This window comes from Diabrotica undecimpunctata, chromosome 1 (genome assembly GCF_040954645.1).
Source record: "Diabrotica undecimpunctata isolate CICGRU chromosome 1, icDiaUnde3, whole genome shotgun sequence".
Classification (NCBI taxonomy): domain Eukaryota; kingdom Metazoa; phylum Arthropoda; class Insecta; order Coleoptera; family Chrysomelidae; genus Diabrotica; species Diabrotica undecimpunctata.
Window position 1 is genome coordinate 155,902,343 of NC_092803.1, and position 22,869 is coordinate 155,925,211.

The 22,869-nt window shown below is 32.2% G+C and overlaps 2 protein-coding genes across 2 annotated transcripts; one reads left to right on the forward strand and one right to left on the reverse strand.

Annotated features, from left to right (window-relative positions):
* Positions 1 to 1,532: 1,532 nt before the first annotated feature.
* Positions 1,533 to 2,235, reverse strand: Grx5 (Glutaredoxin 5). Its single transcript, XM_072531354.1, has 2 exons — positions 1,915 to 2,235; positions 1,533 to 1,779 (listed from the first exon to the last, which is right to left on the reverse strand). Exons 1-2 carry the CDS (start codon positions 2,156 to 2,158, stop codon positions 1,601 to 1,603), a joined length of 423 nt encoding a protein of 140 aa, XP_072387455.1. The 5' UTR covers positions 2,159 to 2,235; the 3' UTR covers positions 1,533 to 1,600.
* Positions 2,236 to 4,031: 1,796 nt separating this feature from the next.
* Positions 4,032 to 22,351, forward strand: bsf (bicoid stability factor). The gene is made up of 6 exons (XM_072520304.1): positions 4,032 to 4,237; positions 4,296 to 4,373; positions 4,515 to 4,750; positions 6,737 to 6,953; positions 9,928 to 12,827; positions 21,705 to 22,351. Exons 1-6 carry the CDS (start codon positions 4,101 to 4,103, stop codon positions 22,169 to 22,171), a joined length of 4,035 nt encoding a protein of 1,344 aa, XP_072376405.1. The 5' UTR covers positions 4,032 to 4,100; the 3' UTR covers positions 22,172 to 22,351.
* The last annotated feature ends 518 nt before the right edge of the window (positions 22,352 to 22,869 follow it).

The window sequence follows — 22,869 nt, forward strand, 5'->3', positions numbered from 1 at the left end:
TCAATAAAAAAATTTAGGTACAAGAAAATAGAGGCAGAGGTTCTTTAGACACTCTAGTCTAATATTCATAACATTTTGTAGCTTGTGATCTGCCTTCTCCAATTCAAGTTTAACTACTTTGGCTGTAACAGAGTCACGATGGAGACCTGGTATGAGTACTTTATATGCTTTCTTCTTTTAATTGCTATATATGATGAACTATACTTTCAACAGGTACTACAGGTGCTAGGGTTTATTTTAACGGTATTTACAGATAACGCCTTTGTATGGTAAGTTCCTTCTTTTGTTAATTGTGTGAGATTATCAATCATGGCCTGGTATTTAGTAATTATATATATAAAAATTGGAGGTTGTTTAGAGTCCTTTGTTTTTGTGTTTGATTGATATTTGTTTGGAATGCATATTGTTTCTTTACTACATTTTCTTTTTTTAGTAAAGGCTTGCCAGGATTATTCTTTGGTTGTAGGTATATCATCATCCATCAGGTCATCACTGGTGTATGTATTGGGAGAGTGAATTGAATCTTCTTTATTTTTATAAGTTTGTTTTCAGTTGGTAGAATTTGATGAGTTATACTTCTATACGCGCGTTCGACGTTGGAAATTTGTACAGGAGTGAATTGGATTCAATCATTACATAGGTAAGAGAGAGTCAGAAGATATATTTTCTCTCTCGAAAATAAAAATGTTCCTTTTGTAAATAATATTTTAATATTATTTACAAAATTTAAATTATTTATATAATAATTTAATATTTATTATTATTATTATTTTATTAATATTATTATCATGGTAAATTAAACATATGCGTAAGTAAGTTATGTATTGCATTTTAATCTGTATTGTATTTTTATATTAATAACAAAATAAACAATGAATTTTACTGCAGAATATGTGTAAAAAATTTTTTTTGCATTCAACTCCTTTCATACATATATGAAAATAAAAATATACATTTTCATTAAAATATTGATTCAATCCTTAATTTACTACACTCCTATTACAGGTCAAATGTTTATATACAGCAAATGATGCATCCTATATACCTAATTCTGTTTCTATTTCTGCTCTCTCTTACCTATAGCATTACAATATGTAATGATTGTGCAGATTGACTCCCATATAAATTTGTAACGGTGAACGCGTATATAGAAGTATAACTTCTACCGGCAGTGACCTCTGTCACTGCTGGACTTATCATTGACATTGGAATGGTAGATTGTTCATAATTCTCTGGTTTGATTGGATAATTCCTTGCTTTGGTTAGATTGAATACATTTGTTGCATTTTGTGGTTGTAAATCAAAGTTGTACATACCACTTGCTCCTGGACCATTTCCACTTTTCACAAAAAAAACATCCAAATATGATATATAAAAAATATAACGTTATATATAACATATAAAACACAATTGAAACCGTTACAGAGACGAATCAATGCTAAAGTATTGCCTTGATATGAAGTCCTTTATTTATCTGTATTATGTACATTCCAACACCCACACAAAAGAATTATTTGTACAAAAAAAAACTGTAAAACTTCATTATTTATTATCATCTAAACTAAACATAACAGTCAATTCTTATATACAATAATTATGATCATTTTCCACTCTCTTCCTTGGGTTTGTCAAGTAGCACGCTTTTTATACCAGCCTTTTTTAATTCTTCAATTAAATCACCAGACTGGTGCATTTGAAGCATTATATCACATCCACCTACAAATTCTCCATTTATGAAGATTTGCGGTATAGTGGGCCAGTTTGAATAGTCTTTAATACCTGAAATCAAAAAAATTGTAGCGGAGATGCGTAAAATAGCACTAAATATCAAATATGTATAGGAATAGAAATATGTAAATGTAGTATATATTAATAGAACTTTAAGTATTTTCCTCAAATAAAAATCTTTCTCACCCTGTCTAAGATTAGTATCTGCTAAAACATTGTGGGCATCGTAAGTAACACCATGCATTCTTAATATTTGTACAACTGCATTACTGAAGCCGCACTGGGGCTGCTCTGGTACCCCTTTCATAAACACTACCACTTTATTATTCTTCACTAGTTTGTCAATTTCATCCTTTGACTTCGCACAATAGAACCTAGAAATTAATTTTAGATTTGGTCTAATAGATATCGTGCGATTTATAATATTCATTTTGTATTTGTATTTACAATTTTCTATCACCCATGTGAATTTATGGGAATGGGAATTTAAAATTTGACAGATGTCAAATATTTCTGTATGTCAAACATCAGTAGAAAGATAACAATAGAGTTGAGAACTAAATTTAAAAACGAAATTTTATTTTATGGATTTCTTGTCACATTAAATTGTATTATATAGTCTGGGCATAGTATAGATGGTCTGGCAAATATTAAATGAAATTAGTCATCCAAGATCACGCGTCTAGCATCTAGGAGGTTAAATCTAGCCGAAATCACGTGCACATTATGAATTCTACGAAATTTGAATTCAATCATTCGCGGCGCGTAAGAAAGTATGTTTCCTTGCTGGTCACTTTACATTGTAATACTAACATATTATATTTCTGCTTATAATAATGAAAATAACACCTTAGATCCAGTTTATAAAATATTGATTCATTCACATTAATAATGTGTCGACTGAGTGGATGAGCGGAAGTCGACAATATACCTAAAGATGTAAAATACTCAAATTAGTATATTATTTTTATTTCAGAAGGATATGAAATTACTTAGTCCGTCAAAAGAAAGAGTACTAGCCACTGGAGATACTTGTTTGGTCTGTATGTACATAATGTCTTACATCGTCTTATGTTATACATCGACAAGAGGTTATGTAATACTCCCCACAATTGATTATATGTATAACATTAATTTCAGTAAACATAACGAAACTCAATTATCAAGATTTGAAGTTTATTTCTAAGAAAAATTAAATTCTCTTGAGGGTCAAATGACCGAGAAGTCTATTTAATAATGAAATTAATCAGTGTCCTGATATTATGTCGAAATTTGTTTACACAGCAAAATAAAGAAACCACAGATGAATCGGCAGATTGCTGCAACTATACAACGAAGTTGCGAAGCAAATACTTTTATTTTATAAGCAGCAATAAAAAACTAAAAATTCTGTTAAAGAAAAAACTGGAATACAAATTAAATGTTTAACTTAGATGGTATGAAACGGGAATGATAACTAAAACATATATATATATATATATATATATATATAACATTATAACATAGCCCAACAAAGTGAAAAAAATTGGTGCTTGAGAAATAACGAATTTTAAATATTTCTAATGCTCTGATTTCAAAAATGATTTCTTTTTCATAGTAGTTTTTTTTTGGAATTGATTGTATAATTTTAACTTCGCTCGAAAAGATATACACAAGGTCCTTGGAAATCACCAGACGATCTTATATTTTAGACTCAAGACACCAATCGAATATAATAAACGTTAGGCTTCCTGAGTCGCTCTGAGTCCTGAAAGAATGAACTACGTATAAGCGAATTGTAGAGGCACTATAAGTGAAACCAAATCTTACCTGTATTTTATATGTAAATACAAAATTTGAGTGTTAAATTCAAATTAAAGTAACATACATATTAGTATAAAATTTACTTCAAAATAGTAAAATCGTAGTATTCTAATTGATGCAGCAATATCTAACTAATGGTATATAATCACTCCATTTTTTATTGGGATCTTAATGTATATTGAAGGTTTTAACATTAATCTTTTATGATTGTAATTAGGTACATGTATGTAAATTTATATGTAATGATATTTTGTATATTTTTGGTTTAATATGGAAAGTTATCTGAGTTATATCACTGGAATCATCATCGTAAAAATAAATTATTTTCAACTAAAATTGTGGTTACTTCCCATGACAGATAGTAAATAGTGAAAATAATACTTTGGTTAATTTCATCAATATGTTTACGAAAAAATCCTTTGTAACAAACTTCGGTTATTACGGAACAATAACTGCTAAAATGTACTCTTCCTCCTCTAGATTTAGTTATCACGCATTGATCAGTCATGCGGGTTTTCTTTCTTCCATAACCTCAATTCAATAAAAAAAAAAGTCTCGAAAAGTCCGAAATGGCGTCGATTCTAAGATCTTCGAAATTTGTGAGGTACATTGCTGGATTCGCTAGAAATGTCGTAATTAACACACCTAGAGAATTTGACGGAAATTTTGTAAATACTTCTCAGTGTCTGTGTGGTGTTCTACCGAGGTAAGTAGTTGTGTACCTACATAAGTGATGCAACAATAATACACTCTATTTTTTTTAGTAACTTCGCTACACAAGCTTCCACATTACAAGATCAAAATTTAGAAACAAGTTTACGAAGAATTGATCAAGATGTCAGGTATTTTATATTTTATTCTGTCTTCATTTCTCTTTCTTTATCTGAACTTATTTCTTTGTATCTTTTAAATTATTAGTGTAAGCAGTATTTTTGGTATCTTTGAGTATCTAATTCTATTTTTTGATTGATTATTTTTATCAGAAAATCAGGCCGCATATCTAGAAGAGACATTGAAGATGTTCTTGAAGAGATTAGACAGACTAGATCTGCTACCAGCTCACAATCTTTGTTGGTCATACGATGTTGTGGTAACCTAGTACCTGATGAATTGCCAGAAATAAGGACAAAGCTAGTTCAAGAAATATGGAATACATTGAATAAACTAAATGTACCAATGGATATATCACATTATAATGCTCTTTTAAGAGTTTACTTAGGTAAGTAATAAACAATCTAAAAATTGCAAAAGCTATTCTAGTGTCTGAGTATAAGAAACATTATCAGTGGATAATTACAGATCAGTCTAACTCTTGTCCTCTATATTCAAAATTGTGGAAACTTGTTTTAACATCAGACTTGTTGAATATTTAAATCAGAACAAATATTCATTCCAAATACATGGTTTAATTAGTAATGGGAGCTTACATCAACACAGAATTAGATCCAGACCAAGAGATCAGGGTACATAGAAATGGCAAGGGCAGCGTTCTTAAAATTCAAGCAGTTGAATTTTACATCTGGTCGCAACTATTGTCGGGGTAGAAACATGGACATTAAAAGCGCAAATAGTTAAAAAGCTTGAAGCCTTTGAATTTTGGATATACTGGAGAATGTTGAGAATTCCGTGGACTGCCAGGGTCACCAATGAGGAAGTGCTGAGAAGGATGGGTTGAGACAAAAAATTGTTGAGAACAATAAAAGTACGCAAGACTGCATACCTTGGACACATACTGAGGAATGATAAGTATAGTCTTCTGCAGGTCATCATGCAGTTGATGGCAAAAAGGGAATAGGTAGAAAGAGGATGTTATGGGTGCGAAATATTCGAGACTGGACAAACATGACTGTAGACGAATTATTCCATGTTGCAAAAGACAGAGAAACTTTTAAAAATGTGGTCGCCAACCTCCGTTAATGGGGACGGCATAGGAAGAAGAAGAAGAAGACATGGTTTAAGGCAAGGTTGTAACCATTGTGTAGGTAAGGAGACCTATATGTACTAATCTTTTTAGATTTGAAAATGGCATTTGATTCACTGAAGCATGTTTTAATGTACAACATCCTGAAACATTCCAGGACTAATTTAAATCATGTACTCCAATTACTGCATCAGTATAATACTTTTATGCTCTAGTTAACAAGGCTCAATCCTTGATAAACATACTACAATTGCTAGGTTAATTATAATTACCTCATATATTTTTCCAAGAATAGGGACGAAGGCAATAATTGTTAATATCCATAACATCCAAGCCTGAATATATCACAATAAGCTAAGACTAAACACAAGTAAATCTGAATGTGTAATAATACTAAAAAATAGATCATATCACATTTCAATTATGAAAAATCTTAATGTGGAACAGCACATATATTTTATAATGCAATATCCCCAGCTATAGTTATATACAAACTGTCATCTAGAAACTAGAGTAAAAATTTACTTTTCTTAAATCACAACCTTAGGTGACCTTACACTTTTATGGAACAATAGTTGCCTCTTTTAGTGCTTGAAAATAGAGCACTAAAGAAGTTATCTATATTGCTTCATCTTAATTTTACAGAAAATCTTCATCTTTCCAAAATAAAATCATGGATATATGATTATAAATTATAAATTTTAAGTAAATACTGTAGTTTACAGATTATAATTATAAATCATTATATAATTACTGAAATATAAAAAAAGAGCAGGACATTCTTGTATTTTTTTAAAAATTTTAAATGGCATACTTACGTAAATTTTAGATTTAACTATGTTTTTATAAAGTTCTTTTGGTATCAATAATTCTAACAATAATAAGAGTAATTACAAAAGCTATTCTACATCAGTTATCAATGTAAGCATGCAGTAAGAGAGGGTCTCTATAAGGTTAACTGCAAATAAAAAAAATGGTCAAAATTAATTTTAGCACATACTACATGCCCTACCTTAACAGTATAAGTAAAAAATAAATATTTTTAATCACATATTTAATTATCAGAAAAAACCAGTCGCCACACTACAGCTTAAAGCAGAACTGTCAAAATCTACAAATCTGACTGTTCTACTATATTTCTTATTTGTACTATATCAACAGATAAAATATATGGAATTAAAATATTGATTAAAAGGCTGTAGCTGGGTGTAGATTAAATAACCTCGATTTACTGTTAAATCTAACAGTTCTGCTACTTCTAAAGCATTGTTGTTGTTATTTTAGAAAATGAACATCCATTTTCACCCACTGAGTTTTTGAGTGAACTAGAAAATAAAGGTATTGAGCCAAATAGGGTTACATACCAGAGACTTATAGCGAGATATTGTCAAGATGGTGATATAGAAGGAGCAACAAAAATACTGGAGTTCATGAGAGAAAAACAAATGTCAGTCAATGAGAATGTCTTTAATGCACTTATTGTTGGACACTCTAAAGCTGGGTGAGTATTTAATCATATAAAGCTGATAATCATTTAAAGAATCCTTGTATATAGTATGTTAGGGTGTTCTCATCTTAGTTATATAACACTACATAAATTACCTTTAGATTACTGTGTATCTTGTACATATAGCCTAAGATCGCACTGCAGGATCACTATGTTCATAACATAGTTAATCAAACCCACATTTTTACATACATTTAAAATTAGGAGAATTACATTGATAATAGGTTGCCAGTCAAAAAGTGACTGCAAATATTTTTAATTCAATTAATAGTAATAATTATTTTGAACAAAAATTTTATTTCATTAATTTATTTTTTAAATAAAATATGCTGCTCATTACGTATATGCATGTGTTTAATATCAAATTAAAGCTAATTCTTGTCTTAATATGATGAGATAAGTTTGCCTGAGAAAAAATTGTCGAAAATTAGGGTTGACAGCTGTTAAAAACCCGAGGTATCAAAGATAAAGGAGTTATTAGCAGTATTTAAGACCTGAGCGTGCCAGAGAGCAATACAACAATTTGAATACAATAGGTGAGAGATCATGACTGTTACGATATATAAAACCAAGATTACGAAATCCTGTTTCCTTAATTTTAAGAAAATGGCTTTAAATGTAAATGCACAATCCAATAATACACCCAAATCATTTTGTTTTGACCATAAACATATATTATCTACATCATCTTGCAGGAGATCTCTATTCGATTTATTATATATACAACGAAATAACTTAAGATCATCAGCAAATAGCAGGAAGTGTGAGTTTTTGATAGCCTTACCCATATTACATATTGCAGCCCAAATAGCATATTTTTTCAACTCTTTCTAACGGTGTATCGCCTATTGTAATTTGGGCATTTATGTTGGTATTCTTACTAATGATCATTATTTTTGTCTTTTTGCAATTTAGTTTTAGGCCGTATTTCTTACATTCTTCTACAATGTTATCAATCATCATTTGAAGGCCCTGCGCACTATCTGCCAGCAGCACTGTATCATCTGCATATCTAATATTGTTTATAAGTTGGCCATTTACAGCAATCCCACTTCGTCCAAGGCCCCTCTAAAAATGTTTTTCAGAGTATGTACTTATCTGTTAAATAATGCCGGTGACAATATGCAACCCTGTCTAACTCCTTTTTCGACTGTGAAGATCTCCGACAGCTGCATCCCTTACATGGCCTAATTCTTTGTATTTTCGCTTTATTCTGCTTACTGTAGATTGTGAAATAGGTTCACGGTCAGAGGGCCTTTTATTAAAAAATCGGCATACTTCTTGTTGAATCCGCATCTTATCGCCAATAATCATTAATATTTCAATCCTATCACTTTTTGTTAAAGACATTTTATAATAAAAGTTGCAAATGATAAATTGCTTGAATAGTTTTCACGTAAACGTACCTTCTGTAAAGCTTTAACAATACAGATTTGTACTTTAATATTTCTGACAGTTTTTAACGTTAGATGAAAAAAAAAATCACTGGATCAGTAATAAAAGCTGTTACATACACTGTTACCACTAATGCAAGGTGTTTTTAATAGTTTATTAAAGTAGTTGTATAACAATATGAAATTTCATTTAATATGTTTAATATGTTTATTCTTCATTTATTATTTTGTAAGTAACTTGGAATTTTTGCATTTTTGCCACCCTATACCAATTTGAAGCAACATGTTATGTATTTTTGGAATTAGCTTAGCAAGGGAAATCTATAAATTGAAAAAAAGGGGGTTCCATTAAAAAAAAGGCGATGACGTTATCGTACGAAGGTGGTTCACCCTGTATATTTGAATATAATTTGAAAAAATAGTAAATTAAAATCAAAAGCCGACCTGTTTTGGGAATTTCTAATAATGTTGTTTATTTAGCTAATAATGAATTTATGCGTTACTTTTAGGACGCACTGTATATAGGATGTGTTAAAAGAAACGAGACGGTCGAATATTTCGCGAATTATAAACATCGGATCGAAAAACTGAAATACATGTGTTCAATATCTTGCACGAACCCCCAGCCACAGCTCCTAAAGCGGGGAGTGGGGCAACTTTAAAATCTTAAATGGAAACCCCCATTTGTGTTACAGATTCGGATTCCTCATAAAAAAATAAGTAACTTTTATTTGAGACATTTTTTTGAATTGTTGATAGATGGCGTTATATATAGATGGCAGAAAAAAAGATTTATCATGATACCCTAGGAAAATTATGGAAACGGTTTAATATATCGAGAAATACCCTTCAAAATGAAAAACCAAAAATACGCGTTTAATATTTTTTAAAAATTCATCGAATGGTACCAAACACGATCTCGCACCCCATTTCCTGATTGGCGGGATGCAACTTTGAAATCTTAAATAGGGACCCCATTTTTAATTGCAGATTCTGATTCTAAAAAACATTCTTAAAAAACTGCATTCAGTACCAGAAAAATTAGCTTGCCGACTTCTAATCTATATATATTTTTCTGTAATCACGGCGCCATCTGTTGCGAATCTAAAAAAAATCAGATGAAACTTGTTTATTTTTTCAGCTAGAATCCTAACCTGAAATTAAAAATAAGGTTTTTCATTTGAGATTTAAAGTTTCGCTCCGCCACACCCGCAGGGGTTGGATGTGCGGGGTCGTGTTTGATGCCATCGATAGATTTTTGAAAATATATTAAACATGTTTTTTGGTTTTTCATTTGGAAGTGGAATGTTTCTCGAGATATTAAATCCTATATCTTTAAATCTGCTGTTTATGTAGTATTCTCAAAGTTATGACTGTTTTCACGTTATTTATTCATTTCATACTGAAGTACTGAACAAACACTAAAATAAATAGTTTCCGAACACATTAAGAACACTGAAGTGAACTGTACATTTTTTATTAACACTCCACATAAACATGTTTTGATGGGACAAAATAACAAAGAAAGGCATACTTTTAGATTTCCTATTTATTATTATTTATTTATTTTATAGAGACATGGATTCGGCTCAAGGCATAATAAATGTTATGACTCAAGCTGGTTTGGAACCAAGTGCGGACAGTTACACCACTTTAGTAAGTGGATATGCGGCCAAAGGAGATATCGAGACCATTTTGAAATTGCTTGAAGAATGCGAATCAAAAGAAATATTCCTATTAGATAAAGATTATTTGGACATCGTCTACGCTTTAGCTGTCAATGGACATAAACAACATGTTCCTGCGATTCTAGGAAAGGTGCGCAAAGCAATTGCTTACAACCAAGATGCTGTTAATATCACTTTAAGGTTGATCAACAAAGGTGAAGAAGAAGCTGGGTTTGAAGTACTAAAATCAATGCCTCGAATTACTCGCGAAGATGGTTCACCCGTTCCAACGGGACATTTCTTTATTAGACAACTAGTTAAAGCCAATCGTCCTTTAAACGTTCTCTTGAAGTACTGCGATATAATGGAAAAAGAGCACATGTATGATCGAGCTTTTCTGCTTGCAGCTGAAATGAGTCTTCAGCTGGGAAATGAAAAACTAGCATATCCACTGCTCGAAGAGGTTCAAAAACGAGGTGTTACAGTCAGGCAACACTTCTTCTGGCCACTATTGATATCCAAAGCCAACGATAATAAAGCTATTGTAGATATTTTACAGAAAATGCATGATTTCAACGTTTTTCCAAACAATGAAACTATCAGGGAATACGTTATACCAAATCTAAAAGGAAATAGCAGTGAAATTTTAGCTCTACTCCGAGATGGAAACATTTCAGTTGGTAGTGCAGCGTCTAGTTTAGTTATTTCCTTATTACTTCGTAATGAGATTAAAGAAGCCGCAACTATTGCTACCACGATACAAGCTTACTACAATCCCGATATGACTAAGAGGGCTCTTACTAATGCATTTTATAAAACGAACGATCTAAAGTCTTATATTGCTATATTGAGAACCGTGTTTGAAAACGTAGATCGTAAGAAAAATGCACAGAAAAACGAAGATGACGAAGAAGAAGTGAATGAAGGAGTTAACAAAGCGGAACTGGTGGGAAACTTCGTCCTCGATTTATCTTCAAAAAGCAGGGCATTTGTGGAGAAAATTGAAAGTGTATTGCAAGCGTTGTGTGAACAAGGTCTTAGTATATCCACGCCAACAGCCGAAAAAATAGAAGACAAGTTAGGAGAGAAGATGACTGATCAGATTTCACAGTTATTAGGAAGACTAAGTTCTGGGGAACTGACGCCTGTACCAATACAACGGCAACCTCCAAGCTATGTTCCATCACACCAAATGAATATTCCTCAACTAGAAAGATTGATACAAAATCTAACAGCCAAGAATCAAGAAACCAAAGGACTGAAGAGACAGCTGTTCACTTTGTATTATAGAGCCAAGGATCTAGAGAAAACCGAAAAGCTTGTGCAAGATTTGAATCAAATAGATTTTGTATTCACACCTGGTTTATATGCCCAACTGTTTGACCTCTACGCTTATCACGGTAATTTAGAAAAGGCCCTGGAATACTATAATTTGGTTAAAGAGAAGCAAGGCTCTGAATTTGCCTTAGATAGCAGCAAAATTCTGAGATTCGCACACTTATATATCAAATCAGGCCAGTTCGATGAGTGTATTAAGCTGTTGGAAAATACCCCACAAGATAAAAAAGACGACGACAAGGGATTCTCATACACTTCTCTGGTTTGGAGATTATTGAATAGTCTTGCAGAGGAAGGAAAAGTAGAAGAATTGGATACATTGTTTAATACACTAGTCAAAAAAGAGTTCATTGAAGTCAGTAATGTACTTCTGGGACCTTTAATAAAAGTACGTCTGATAAAAAAAGATTTGGAAAGTGCTTTGGAAAAATTCGAATGGTGCGTTAATCATTTCAAGGCCACGCCGTGGAAAAATGAACTCGCCTGTCAGCTAATTCAAAATGAAGACGCTGAGAAGCTTCAAAAACTCACGGATTTAAGTACATCAATACACGGTGAAGTTAACAGTCTGTATGATTTAGTATTTGCGTTTGTTGAGTGTGGTCGCGTTAGACAAGCTAGAAGAATTTTGGAAACTCCTGGTTTACAGGTACGGCCCCAAAGAATAAATACTGCTTGTGAAAGATACCAACAAGAGGGTCTTATTAAACCGCTAGAAGGATTGAAAGATGCTACAAAAGACCTCAACCATATTGACCGTTCAGATATCTATTATCAATTGTTGCTGAGCTACATCAAGCAGGACGACATTGACAAAGCTCTAGGATTGTGGACTCAAATGCAAGAAGAAGATATGGCTCCATCAGATCAGTTCTTATTAAAATTGGGAGACTTTTTACAAAATAAAGGAAGGCAAGTTCCTTTTGTTGTACCACAAACAACAGTCCAAGCTGCTGAAGTTCCACAACCCACTACACCTCAAGTTACTCCAGCTCCAGTTCTATTTAGACAAAAACTTAAGTTGGGAAATGTCGACGAAGCCTTAAAAGTAAAAAATAACAGCAAGGAAGCTCTTAATGTAGTAGATTTAACAATACTAATAGAAAAATTGTTGCAACAGAACCGTTTAAAGGAAGCGTCCAAGGTAACGTTTGAAATACTCGATCGTGGTAACATTCCTGTAAACAGAGTATTCAGATTCTTATTAAATAAACTGGCCACAGCTGGCGATGTTGACACTTTAAGTAAAATAGGACAAAAAATAAATTCCGACGTGAAGAGAATTGTATCTTTCGATAACAGAATGTGCCATGCAAATTTGGTAGCTGGTAATGCAGAAGCTTACTTAAAGAAGCTCAACAATGACATAGATATCGCCAAAGATGAAGATTTGAGTCTACTTAGCGAACAGTTTCCCAGAGGAGGAGCATATGGTATTTTGGAGAAACATCCCGATTTGACTGAACAATGTAAGTAAATATTATTTTTTATCGATATAATTTCAGCCACATGGTGAACTGGGAAGTATTTTAAAAACATGGTCAAATTCTCTACACTATTGGGGCGATACCCACGTAAGACAGTTGGCATTTCTGGATCTTGTTTTCTTGTGCTTTCGAGTGTTCAGAATAATAGATCAGTAAAGGCTTCATTTTGCAATCTCTATTGGCATTAACACAAAACAAACGTTTTATACTCGGTTCGCTATTCTCAGTCCGAACTGTCTAGTGAATTTAGTAATAATTTTTTTGCGAAGTTAGTTACTTTTTGACAGACTAAAAGTGGCTGGAAATTACTATACAACCAAGTACACGTACTTATAGCCAATAATAATAGTAAACAACCTAAATAGTAAATAAAATAGAACTTTGCGAATTACCGACGATCAATATTTATTTATCTGCACCATATAATAAATAGTTATGTTAAATTATAACAACTAAAATATATTTTTTAAATATATACTTCAGAAAATTTGATGAGTGTAGTATACACTTCCACTATTTAGAATAATTCTTCTTTTTTTAAAGAAAGAAGTCTGCAATAGTCGAATACTTGAGCTATTAATACTGAGAAGTAGGAATTGTTGTGTTGTAGGTATCCGACAATGAATCTGTCAAAATATGCCCGAGCTAAGCGAATGGAGTATAGTTGGATCTTTATTGGCTTGTGCCCTGGCAATGACCTCTCTTACATGAGATACGACATATTTGATATACATGACAACATATTTCATTTTTTCCAATGAACGATTAAAATCACTTTATTTATTGCACAGAGCTTAGATATTCATAACAAACAAGTCTTGCAAATAAAAGTGAGGATGCCTTTGAAAAGATCCTATATATAAAAAAAAACGGGATGTGGCACTCCGCGAGTAATCGAGGAGGAGAAGCATAGCTTTCTTATCGTGTACACACGGAGCGATGGTTTTTGATTAATTTTAATTTAATTAAATTAAACTGACGGTACTATTACCGTCTAGCCCTTTAACTGCGGTAATCGTATAGGAGTGTAGACCTGTGCGGAAGTATTTTTTTACGTATATTCAAATATGAGCTATGTGAAACAAATATGTTGAGAACCTGCTGCTGGTCGTCATTGTACTTTTTGTTAGACGCGAATTCGCGTCCTCCGCACATTTTTGAAAATTTGGCATAAACTGTGGAAAGCGCGAATTCGCGTCCCAATAAAAGTTAATAAAAAAACTAATTATGCTTCACCGCATTCATTTTGTAGCTCAAAAAATGTTTTGTCTAGGTTAAGTAAATAATACTAAAAAAAATGCAAACTTATTTTTTATAAAAAAATACAAAAAAAACAGAAATTTCTATCAAATTATATAGAAAAAGTAAGTAATAAGTAAAATTAAACTAATTTTCTTTATGATACTCAACAAGCATGCAAACAAAGTGTCTTTTCGGTGCTTTTTTCTTGTGCAGATACATTTTTTACGCATGGTGTGATCTTTTTCATTAGTTATAGTAATTTTACTACGCATATGTCGGTCACTTTTCACGTTACTCATATTTACTAATTGGGGTTCTGGTAACAACCTTTCTAAAACTAACGTTCTAAAGTTACCGACTCATTTCTTTAACGTGATACTTATTATATAGTATATGTGAATTATTCATCATCAATTGAAAAATATGTATTCCTAATTTCTTGTACCACCGTAAAGTCTTTCGCATTACTGGATAGTAGGCCATTTGTTGATCCTGATGTTCTACGCCACCCATATACTTATTATATTCGACGATAGGTTGTGGTTTTTCCTTTACAGCTCCTCTTCGATACGTCACTATCGTCATATGATTTTCAAATTCTAAAGATATGTATATTACATCCCTCTTGTCACGCCACTTACCAATCATAATGTTATCGAGATACATGGCCTGGCTTTCACCCCTCTTTAATTTCGCGCGAATAACTTCGTTTGGTGATCCCTTTTTATTATCTTTACGTAGCGTTCGCGTGCAGTAAGTCTTTTCTATCTAGTAACACTTTTGCCAACTGGAAACTATCATAATAGTTATAGTCGGTTCGCTAATCCCAGTCCGGACTGTCTAGCGAATTTAGTAATTATTTTTTTGCGAAGTTATTTACTTTTTGACAGACTAGAAGTGGCTGGAAATTACTATACAACCAAGCACACGTGTTCATAGCGTATATCATTGGGGTATTTCGTCGACCTTTTTTGCAAACTTATACTAATATTCTATTATTCCTATCAGAAACTAGTTTTGGACGACCCGGGATTTTACCTTTTTTATCTAACGTACTTTATTATGTGGTTTATATAACACAATGTACGTTTGTACAGTACGTTTGGTGATTATATATCATTTAAAATATTGCCTATTCAGCATTATTATCATAACTTTAATACTGTAAAACTTTAATACAACGATAAAATAACGATTATAAAACGATAATATTCAACTTTATTCGTTTATTGAAACTATTCTCACGAAACTCAAGCTAAATGCTACCAACAACTTTAAGTTGGTTGCCTACATTTGGCGCAATTTAACGATATAAACTAAATTGGCCTAACTTTTTTATAAAATATTTTTTTTATATATAATAGAAACTTACTTTCTTCATACATGCGATAAATTTCTAAGTGAATTTGATTTTTGACGCTTTCATTTAAGTCAGTCGTTAATTTGGATGTTAACTGAAATGTTTCTATTATTAAAAACATTTTTAACCTCTACATAATTCGATAAATACATTTTAATCATCAACTTACCTCAACAGGGTTTTCATTCGGCAAATAATTAAAAAAAAAATGGTAGGCATTTTGAATAAACCTTTGTGCAGTTTCATTATCTTGTAATTTACCAGCATCCTTACTAATCTAAAAATATTAACTTTTAAAGAACATTTTATCATATTTATTAAAGAAAAACTTACCAACGCATTAGCTGAGGGAACAAATGGAAAACTTTGAATATCCATAATAATAAAATTCAAAATAGAACTAACTAATTAACTAAATAAAACTAACAAAAGAAATAAAAATAATAAAACAATATTAAATAAAATAAACAACGCGAATAATACAAATATTTACCTACTACAATGTGTTAAATTGTAACAAATCAAATATTATATTTTAAATATACAGGAAAAAATTTATGGGTTTAGTATACACTTCCTCTATTTAGAATAATTCTTCTTTTTTTTTTTTCAAAGAAAGAAGTCTGCACTAGTAGTATATTTGAGCTATTAATACTGAGAAGTAGGAATTTTTGTGTTGTAGGTTTCCGACTATGAATCTGTCATAATATGCCCGAGCTAAGCGAATGGGTCTTATCCATAAAAACTGAATGGCTTTTGTCTAAGTAATCGCTCAGTAAATGCATTACTAGTTTTTTATATGGTCTTTACCTTCTAACACGTCACGTTCGCCATCGTAAACAACAAATTTCAAAATAAATCCACTGGGTTATGTCAACATATAGAGTTTGTTTTCATATTTGTGTCGCTTAAGGCGCGTTTTCACGGGTCGATCTAGGTTGAACGATTTGGATCGTTCGACCATAATTCGATCTGCGTGGAAAGCAAAAAGGTTTACACGATAGGCGATAAATGTTGAATTAATTGTGGTACAAAACGGCATCACTTGAAATGATTAATGTAGGTGTGCAATTAATTTGCAATTTGTATGTTGTAATATTTTTTATTTTATTTTTCAAATAATTTTCAGACATATTCGGTTTATTTATATGTTGTAGAATTGCTTGCAATGCTGCTCGCCTCGCTTGTAGATTGCTATAAAGCTCAGTTTGTGGATTCCATAATACATCATAGTTTTATTAAGCATCCAAAAATCTTGCCATGTCTGCATCTGATCATTTTTCAGTCATTTTTTCCGAAAATTACAGCTTTTCGTACTAAAAACAACAACTTTATACACGCTAGAAGTACTCTACTCGGCTTTCGGTACGTTGTGTTTCCGTTCGACCAGGTGTTTACACATTCGATTCCAGTCGTTCGACATCGATTCGGCGGCAATCGCCAGTCAAAAGTAGACAGTCTTTCTACTTCCGTCGAATCGACTCACTCCGCCGAACGGCCAAGTCGATTTAAGGTTTACATATTCAATTTGCTTTCGATTTTATAATCGACCTAAATCGTTCAATCCAAATCGACCCGTGAAAACGCGCCTTTATTTGGAGGACATTGTTTGAAGATAAAGGCGCGTTTTCACGGGTCGATCTAGGTTGAACGATTTGGATCGTTCGACCATAATTCGATCTGTATGGAAAGCAAAAAGGTTTACACGATAGGCGATAAATGTTGAATTAATTGTGGTATAAAACGGCATCACTTGAAATTATTAATGTAGGTGTGCAATTAATTTGTTGCGCAATTTGTATGTTGTGATATTTTTTATTTTATTTTTCAAGTAATTTTCAGACATATTCGGTTTATTCATATGTTGTAGAATTGCTTGCAATGCTGCTCGCCTCGCTTGTAGATTGCTATAAAGCTCAGTTTGTGGATTCCATAATACATCATAGTTTTATTAAGCATCCAAAAATCTTGCCATGTCTGCATCTGACCATTTTCACTCATTTTTTCCCAAAATTACAGCTTGTCGCACTAAAAACAACAACTGTATACACGTTAGAAGTACTCTACTCGGCTTTCTGCACGTTGTGTTTTCGTTCGACGAGATGTTTACACATTCGATTTCAGTCGTTTGTCATCGATTCGGCGACAATCGCCCATCAAAAGTAGACAGTCTTTCTACTTCCGTCGAATCGACTCACTCCGCCGAACGGCCAAGTCGATTTATGGTTTACATATTCAATTTGCTTTCGATTTCGTAATCGACCTAAATCGTTCAATCCAGATCGACCCGTGAAAACGCGCCTTAAGTCTTCTTTTCCACAAGATCATTGACTCATCTAACGAAAGTTGTTTACTAGGATAGTAAACTTTCTTCATCACATTGTTGAAATGTTCTATTACAGGTTTAATTAAAAAAAACTATCTTCGACATATGAATCATATGTCAGATGTCACTTTAACATTTCTGTTGAGACCAGGAGCCATTCTCTCTCCTGATGCCAATCAATATGTAGCTTCGTCGTTTTAAAAAAAAAAAATTAAACTGTTTGTCCTTGTGTCGTGTTGTGTTAATGTATAATTTAATGTTTATGACATTCTCCATACATTGTTGGATAGCCCAAATTTGACGAAGTAAGTCTAAAACGTTATATTACATAAAATTTTTATCAACCATCAACTTCGACTTTTTTCGAAGTTAATTAATTTTCTTCAGCTGAAAAAACGTTTCTTGGCTTATTTCAGATGCCCCTAAAGATGCTCTAGGAGCAAAAGTACTTGGGCAAGATTTAATAAATAAACTATGCTCGATATCTGCCTTTTATTTGATTAAAATTCATTTATTCGAGCATTAAATCTTATATCACAAAAATTAAATAAAATTAGGTAATACCCACAAGGTATTGTAAAAAATAATAGGTTATATTTGAGATTATTTATTTACGAAAATAGACAACCAGTTCTACAACGGACGACCCTTTGATAAATAGACCTTACTGCATCTGCGGAGTTCGTTTTGTGCCATTCCAAATACTGTGGAACTTGGACTATAGCAAATCCGAAGAAAACCAAATCAGCAACACCCTAGGATAAAAAGAGACTTCGGGAGAATACCATCAACCCCCTCGTAACAGTTGCTAAGCAACCAAGGGGCTCTAACGAGGAGACTAGGTCACAAAGCTTCGTGACAAAAGTATTCAGAATGGTGGTAGCACACAGACACCATCCTGATACTCAACTAGATCGTGCTCAAGCAAATTTGATCATTAACAAACTGGAGCAGGCACTTAATGAGGCTCCTATCGGAGGTCGAACAAACTTAAATATAATTGATCCAAATAATATGCCCAAGCGCCCCATGGTCCTCACTCACGTCCCAGAGAAAGAACTTGATGAAGAAACCATCAGGATCCGTCTAAAGAGGCTAAATTTTTTAAAATGTTTCGCAAATTTTTGGAGAGGAAAACAGTATAATAAGAAGTTACGTGGCGGTTTTTCGTAGTATTTGAACGAACCTATTTTTAATTCAAAGTTATAAAATTTTATTTACATGTAATAAAAAAAAATAAATACTTTGAATATTGTAAATTTCATACCTGTTTAAGTTTTAAAATTAAAACTTTAACAATTTAATGTATTAAAAATAAAGATTTTATTATGTAAAAAACAAAAAAGACAGTTTGCAAATCAATGGCGTCGAAATTTGATTAACGTGGATGCATAAGTTAAATAAATAGTTCCGTTCGTATTTTCCCACTTCCCCCTAACTATATCTTTCATGATGATTTTAAGCCGACGGCCACGGTTTGAGTTTATGCAGTCGCCCTCTTAAGGATTGTTTTGAAGTATAATAACCGTAACCAAATCGCCCATTTGTACTGTTCTTCTATATGTGTCTATATTCTTTGGTAAAATGCTAAGGCGAGCGTCACGGAACTAGCGCCACAGGATTCGCTAAATATATTATTTAAATTTTAAAAATACAGAAAAATATGAAGCTCTGCGCTAGTCTACAGTACCGCCTACTGTTCCACTTTTTTTGTATCTTATCTATTATATACGGCGATCAAACTTTTTTTATATTATTATGCAACTTTTGGAGATTACAAATTTCTATAGACTGCCGGAGTGATGACGTATTTTTATTGACATCTGTCAGTTTCACTTTCCAAACAAACCTTGTTTACTGTGGATAATTTGTATTTTTCGTTATTTTTTCATATTTTTTACAGAATCTTTTCGCTTCTTGCAATATCTAAGTATTCTAATAGTTAGTACAACAATTTTACAAGGTTGTGTAAATAATAAAGCATGTTGTTTTATAAAAAATAGCAATAAAATGCATGTATCAATAAAGTGAGGTTAGAATTTAAACTATATTTCATAGAAATATAACACCGAATTATGATGCTATTATCGTAAAAACACTATACTTAAGAAGAAAAAGCAGCAGAGGAAGCAAAATTTTAACTTTATAAAAAATAAAAAGTCTTGAGATTGGACAAACCCTGACTTTTCAACTTTTGTTTGGAAAGTAATAATAACAATATGGCCGCCGTCACGTCACACTCCGGCTGTCCATTGTTCCATTATTTAAAGATGGCGCCAAAAATTGTTCGTCCAAAAATTACTGCTTCATGACGGCAAGAGCACGGCTCTAGAACGGCAAATCTGAAATATCAAATCCGTGAAGGGTTTTAAAAAAGAAGTGCCCTAACGTGATAATTTATCAGAAAAATTAAAATTTTTTAAAAAGAAACAAAATGGCGGACATTTAAAAAATGTTTAAAAAATTGACCCTTTTTTCGACTTTTTCCTGTCACGAAAAATTTTATTATTTTTTTTGCTCAAATTGTGGTAAACTATCATAGAGTAAACCAAAACAAACAAAATGCATCAAGATTCCGACAAGATCCGGAGATTAACTTCCGCCAGTTTTAAAAACGTAGCTTTTCTCAAAATCTTTAATACCCGAATCTAGTCGGTCGATTTTAAAAACCTCGATGCATTTTGTTTGTTTTGGTTTTGTCTATGACAGGTTACTATTTGAGCAAAAAAATATACTAAAATTTTTGTGACTGAAAAAAGTCGAAAAAATGGTCAGTTTTTTGCAAATGTCCGCGATTTTGTTTTATTTTAAGAATTTGTTTTCTGGTAAATTATCACGTAAGGACACTTTTTTTTTAAAGCTCTTCTCGAATTTTATGATTTAGATTTGCCGTTCCACAGATTAACTGTACGCTACGGAGCAGTAATTTTTGGACGAAAAATTTTTGGCGCCATGTTTAAAATACACGAACAATAAAAAAAATAGAAGAACATTATTTTATTGTTTTCAAAAGTTGTATAATAATATAAAAGAAGTTTAAATGCCATACATATTAAATAAGATACAAAAAAAAATTGTTGAAATGTGGCATTTTTTAGCATTCTAAACCGTAATAGTAATAGAACCTTAATTAAATTTATTTAAATTATTTTATTTTATTGAGAAACACACATGGAACTGCGTTTACTACTCCTCGCAGTATGTGGTCTCGGGATCTTTTGTTACAGTAATTTTATTGTGTTTTAGTCGTTTTTATTTTATCATACTGTACCGTTTTTCAATAAAACGAGCGGTTCTTAATTTATATAAATATATTTTTTTATAAGTTTACAGCACGAAAATATCTTATCCACTAACTTAGCTAATATCGGAGCTACTTATATGTACAAGTTATTATGTACTAGAATGTTCTGGAATAGTCCACCTCTATTTTTCTCGTCGAACGCGCATCGAAGACGAGCGCTATTGAAATGCTAACTCTTGAATATTCTAGATTTATCCTTCTAAGAATTGTGACACGTACCACGCATCGGAGATAGGCTATTTCGTTACAATACTTCTGCGCGATCCACCGCACCGATCAATGCATTCCGTCTGTAGCCTGCGATAAGAAAGCTATGCTTCCAATAAAATCATGTATTACTAAAATGAAAAAATGAGAAAAATTCAGTTACAGTAATATACAAAAATATTTCATAAAGAAAATTTCAAATGTTCTTTCATTTTATGGAATACCCTATATATTTGTAAATGAGTTGATCATTGGTATACACAGTTTTTATCATTTCTCAATATGCTTTTGTATTAAACATATCTTCCAGTTTTAAAAGCCCTATTGCAAAAAAAAGCTATTAATATTAACATTCTTCAAAAGTTTGTTCGTCAGGTTCAGTTTTTTTATGAATGACTAAAAATGGCATGTTTTTTTTAGATGAACAGTTGGCCCTGAAATACGCAAAGCGAGGAATAGTAGGACCCTTGAACGTTCTCTGGACTCGATACTTCATCAACCAAAACCACGAAAAGGCCGACCAAATCTGGAATGAACACTTAAAGGATTCAAACAGAATAATGTTCCAAAAGATAGTACATACCGCTAGAGAAGAGCAAAACGAAAACTTAGCCAAAAAACTGATTGAACATTTAAAAGCCAGCAGTGTATCAGAAGGAGCTCTTGGCAACGCGTACAGCTGCTTATTAGATGTGTTGTTCAGTAAAGAGAACCACAAACATGTCGTCGAAACCTTCGAAGAAGCGATAAAAGCCGTATCTTTGAATTTCTTAAATAGGACAGCGATTATTAGAAGCAAAGAAGCTTTTGAAAAATTAGGAAAAACCTTTGATTATGAAATACCACCTAGAAATAAAAATAATGTATCCATAGAGGATTTATCGTAAATTGTTAGATATTTTATTCACATGTATATATGTAGTTTTAAGTTTGGATGTTTCAAAAGAAAATGATGTATTTTCCATTATCGGATGCAGTATTTGTTCTTTTTCGGTGTTGTTTTATCAATTTCTTTTGGATAATTCGAAAAGGCCAATTTGTTTTTTATAATAAACTGTTATCAACAATGTGGATTTATTTACCTTTATCCTGAAATGTTCCTGAAAGGTCCGTACGTTTCAGTCAATAAGTACAAGTTTGTTTTTATGCAAATATGATATCTTAGTGGACAAAACCATATCTATAAACAAAAAAGACATATTTCTGAGTTTTCTAGTCAATTTTTTATCAGAAAGAGAATTCGTCGTATAATATGGTTTGAGAATAATGTCCATATAGTTTCGACCAGTTTGATGTATATTTTTACCATTTTCCAACAGTGGCGGATACAAGAGGAGAAATTCCTTCCACCTCAGCAAAGAGGTGGAGGGAATTCATTGTGTGAATTCACAGTGAGCATTAAAGAAAAAAATTGTTGTTGACAGACAAATTCAATCCAATAAACCCATGGGTGGGATGCAATTTTTAGTTCCTCCATATCTCTCTTACATCTTTAGCATCGTCTGTTTGGCCTTGCAAATTTATAGAAGGTACACATTAAAGCAAAAATCTGAATTTTGGTTTCGTCAATAGAAATCTTCGAATT

Bases quoted from the DNA above. Each gene is read 5' to 3' on its own strand.
- Grx5 (XM_072531354.1), bottom strand. From the start codon at position 2,158: ATGAATATTATAAATCGCACGATATCTATTAGACCAAATCTAAAATTA. The intron at 1,780-1,914 runs GTGAGAAAGATT...TTTTGATTTCAG, and splicing joins AGATACTAATCTTAGACAGG to GTATTAAAGACTATTCAAAC.
- bsf (XM_072520304.1), top strand. From the start codon at position 4,101: ATGGCGTCGATTCTAAGATCTTCGAAATTTGTGAGGTACATTGCTGGA. The intron at 4,238-4,295 runs GTAAGTAGTTGT...TATTTTTTTTAG, and splicing joins CTGTGTGGTGTTCTACCGAG to TAACTTCGCTACACAAGCTT. The intron at 4,374-4,514 runs GTATTTTATATT...TATTTTTATCAG, and splicing joins AGAATTGATCAAGATGTCAG to AAAATCAGGCCGCATATCTA.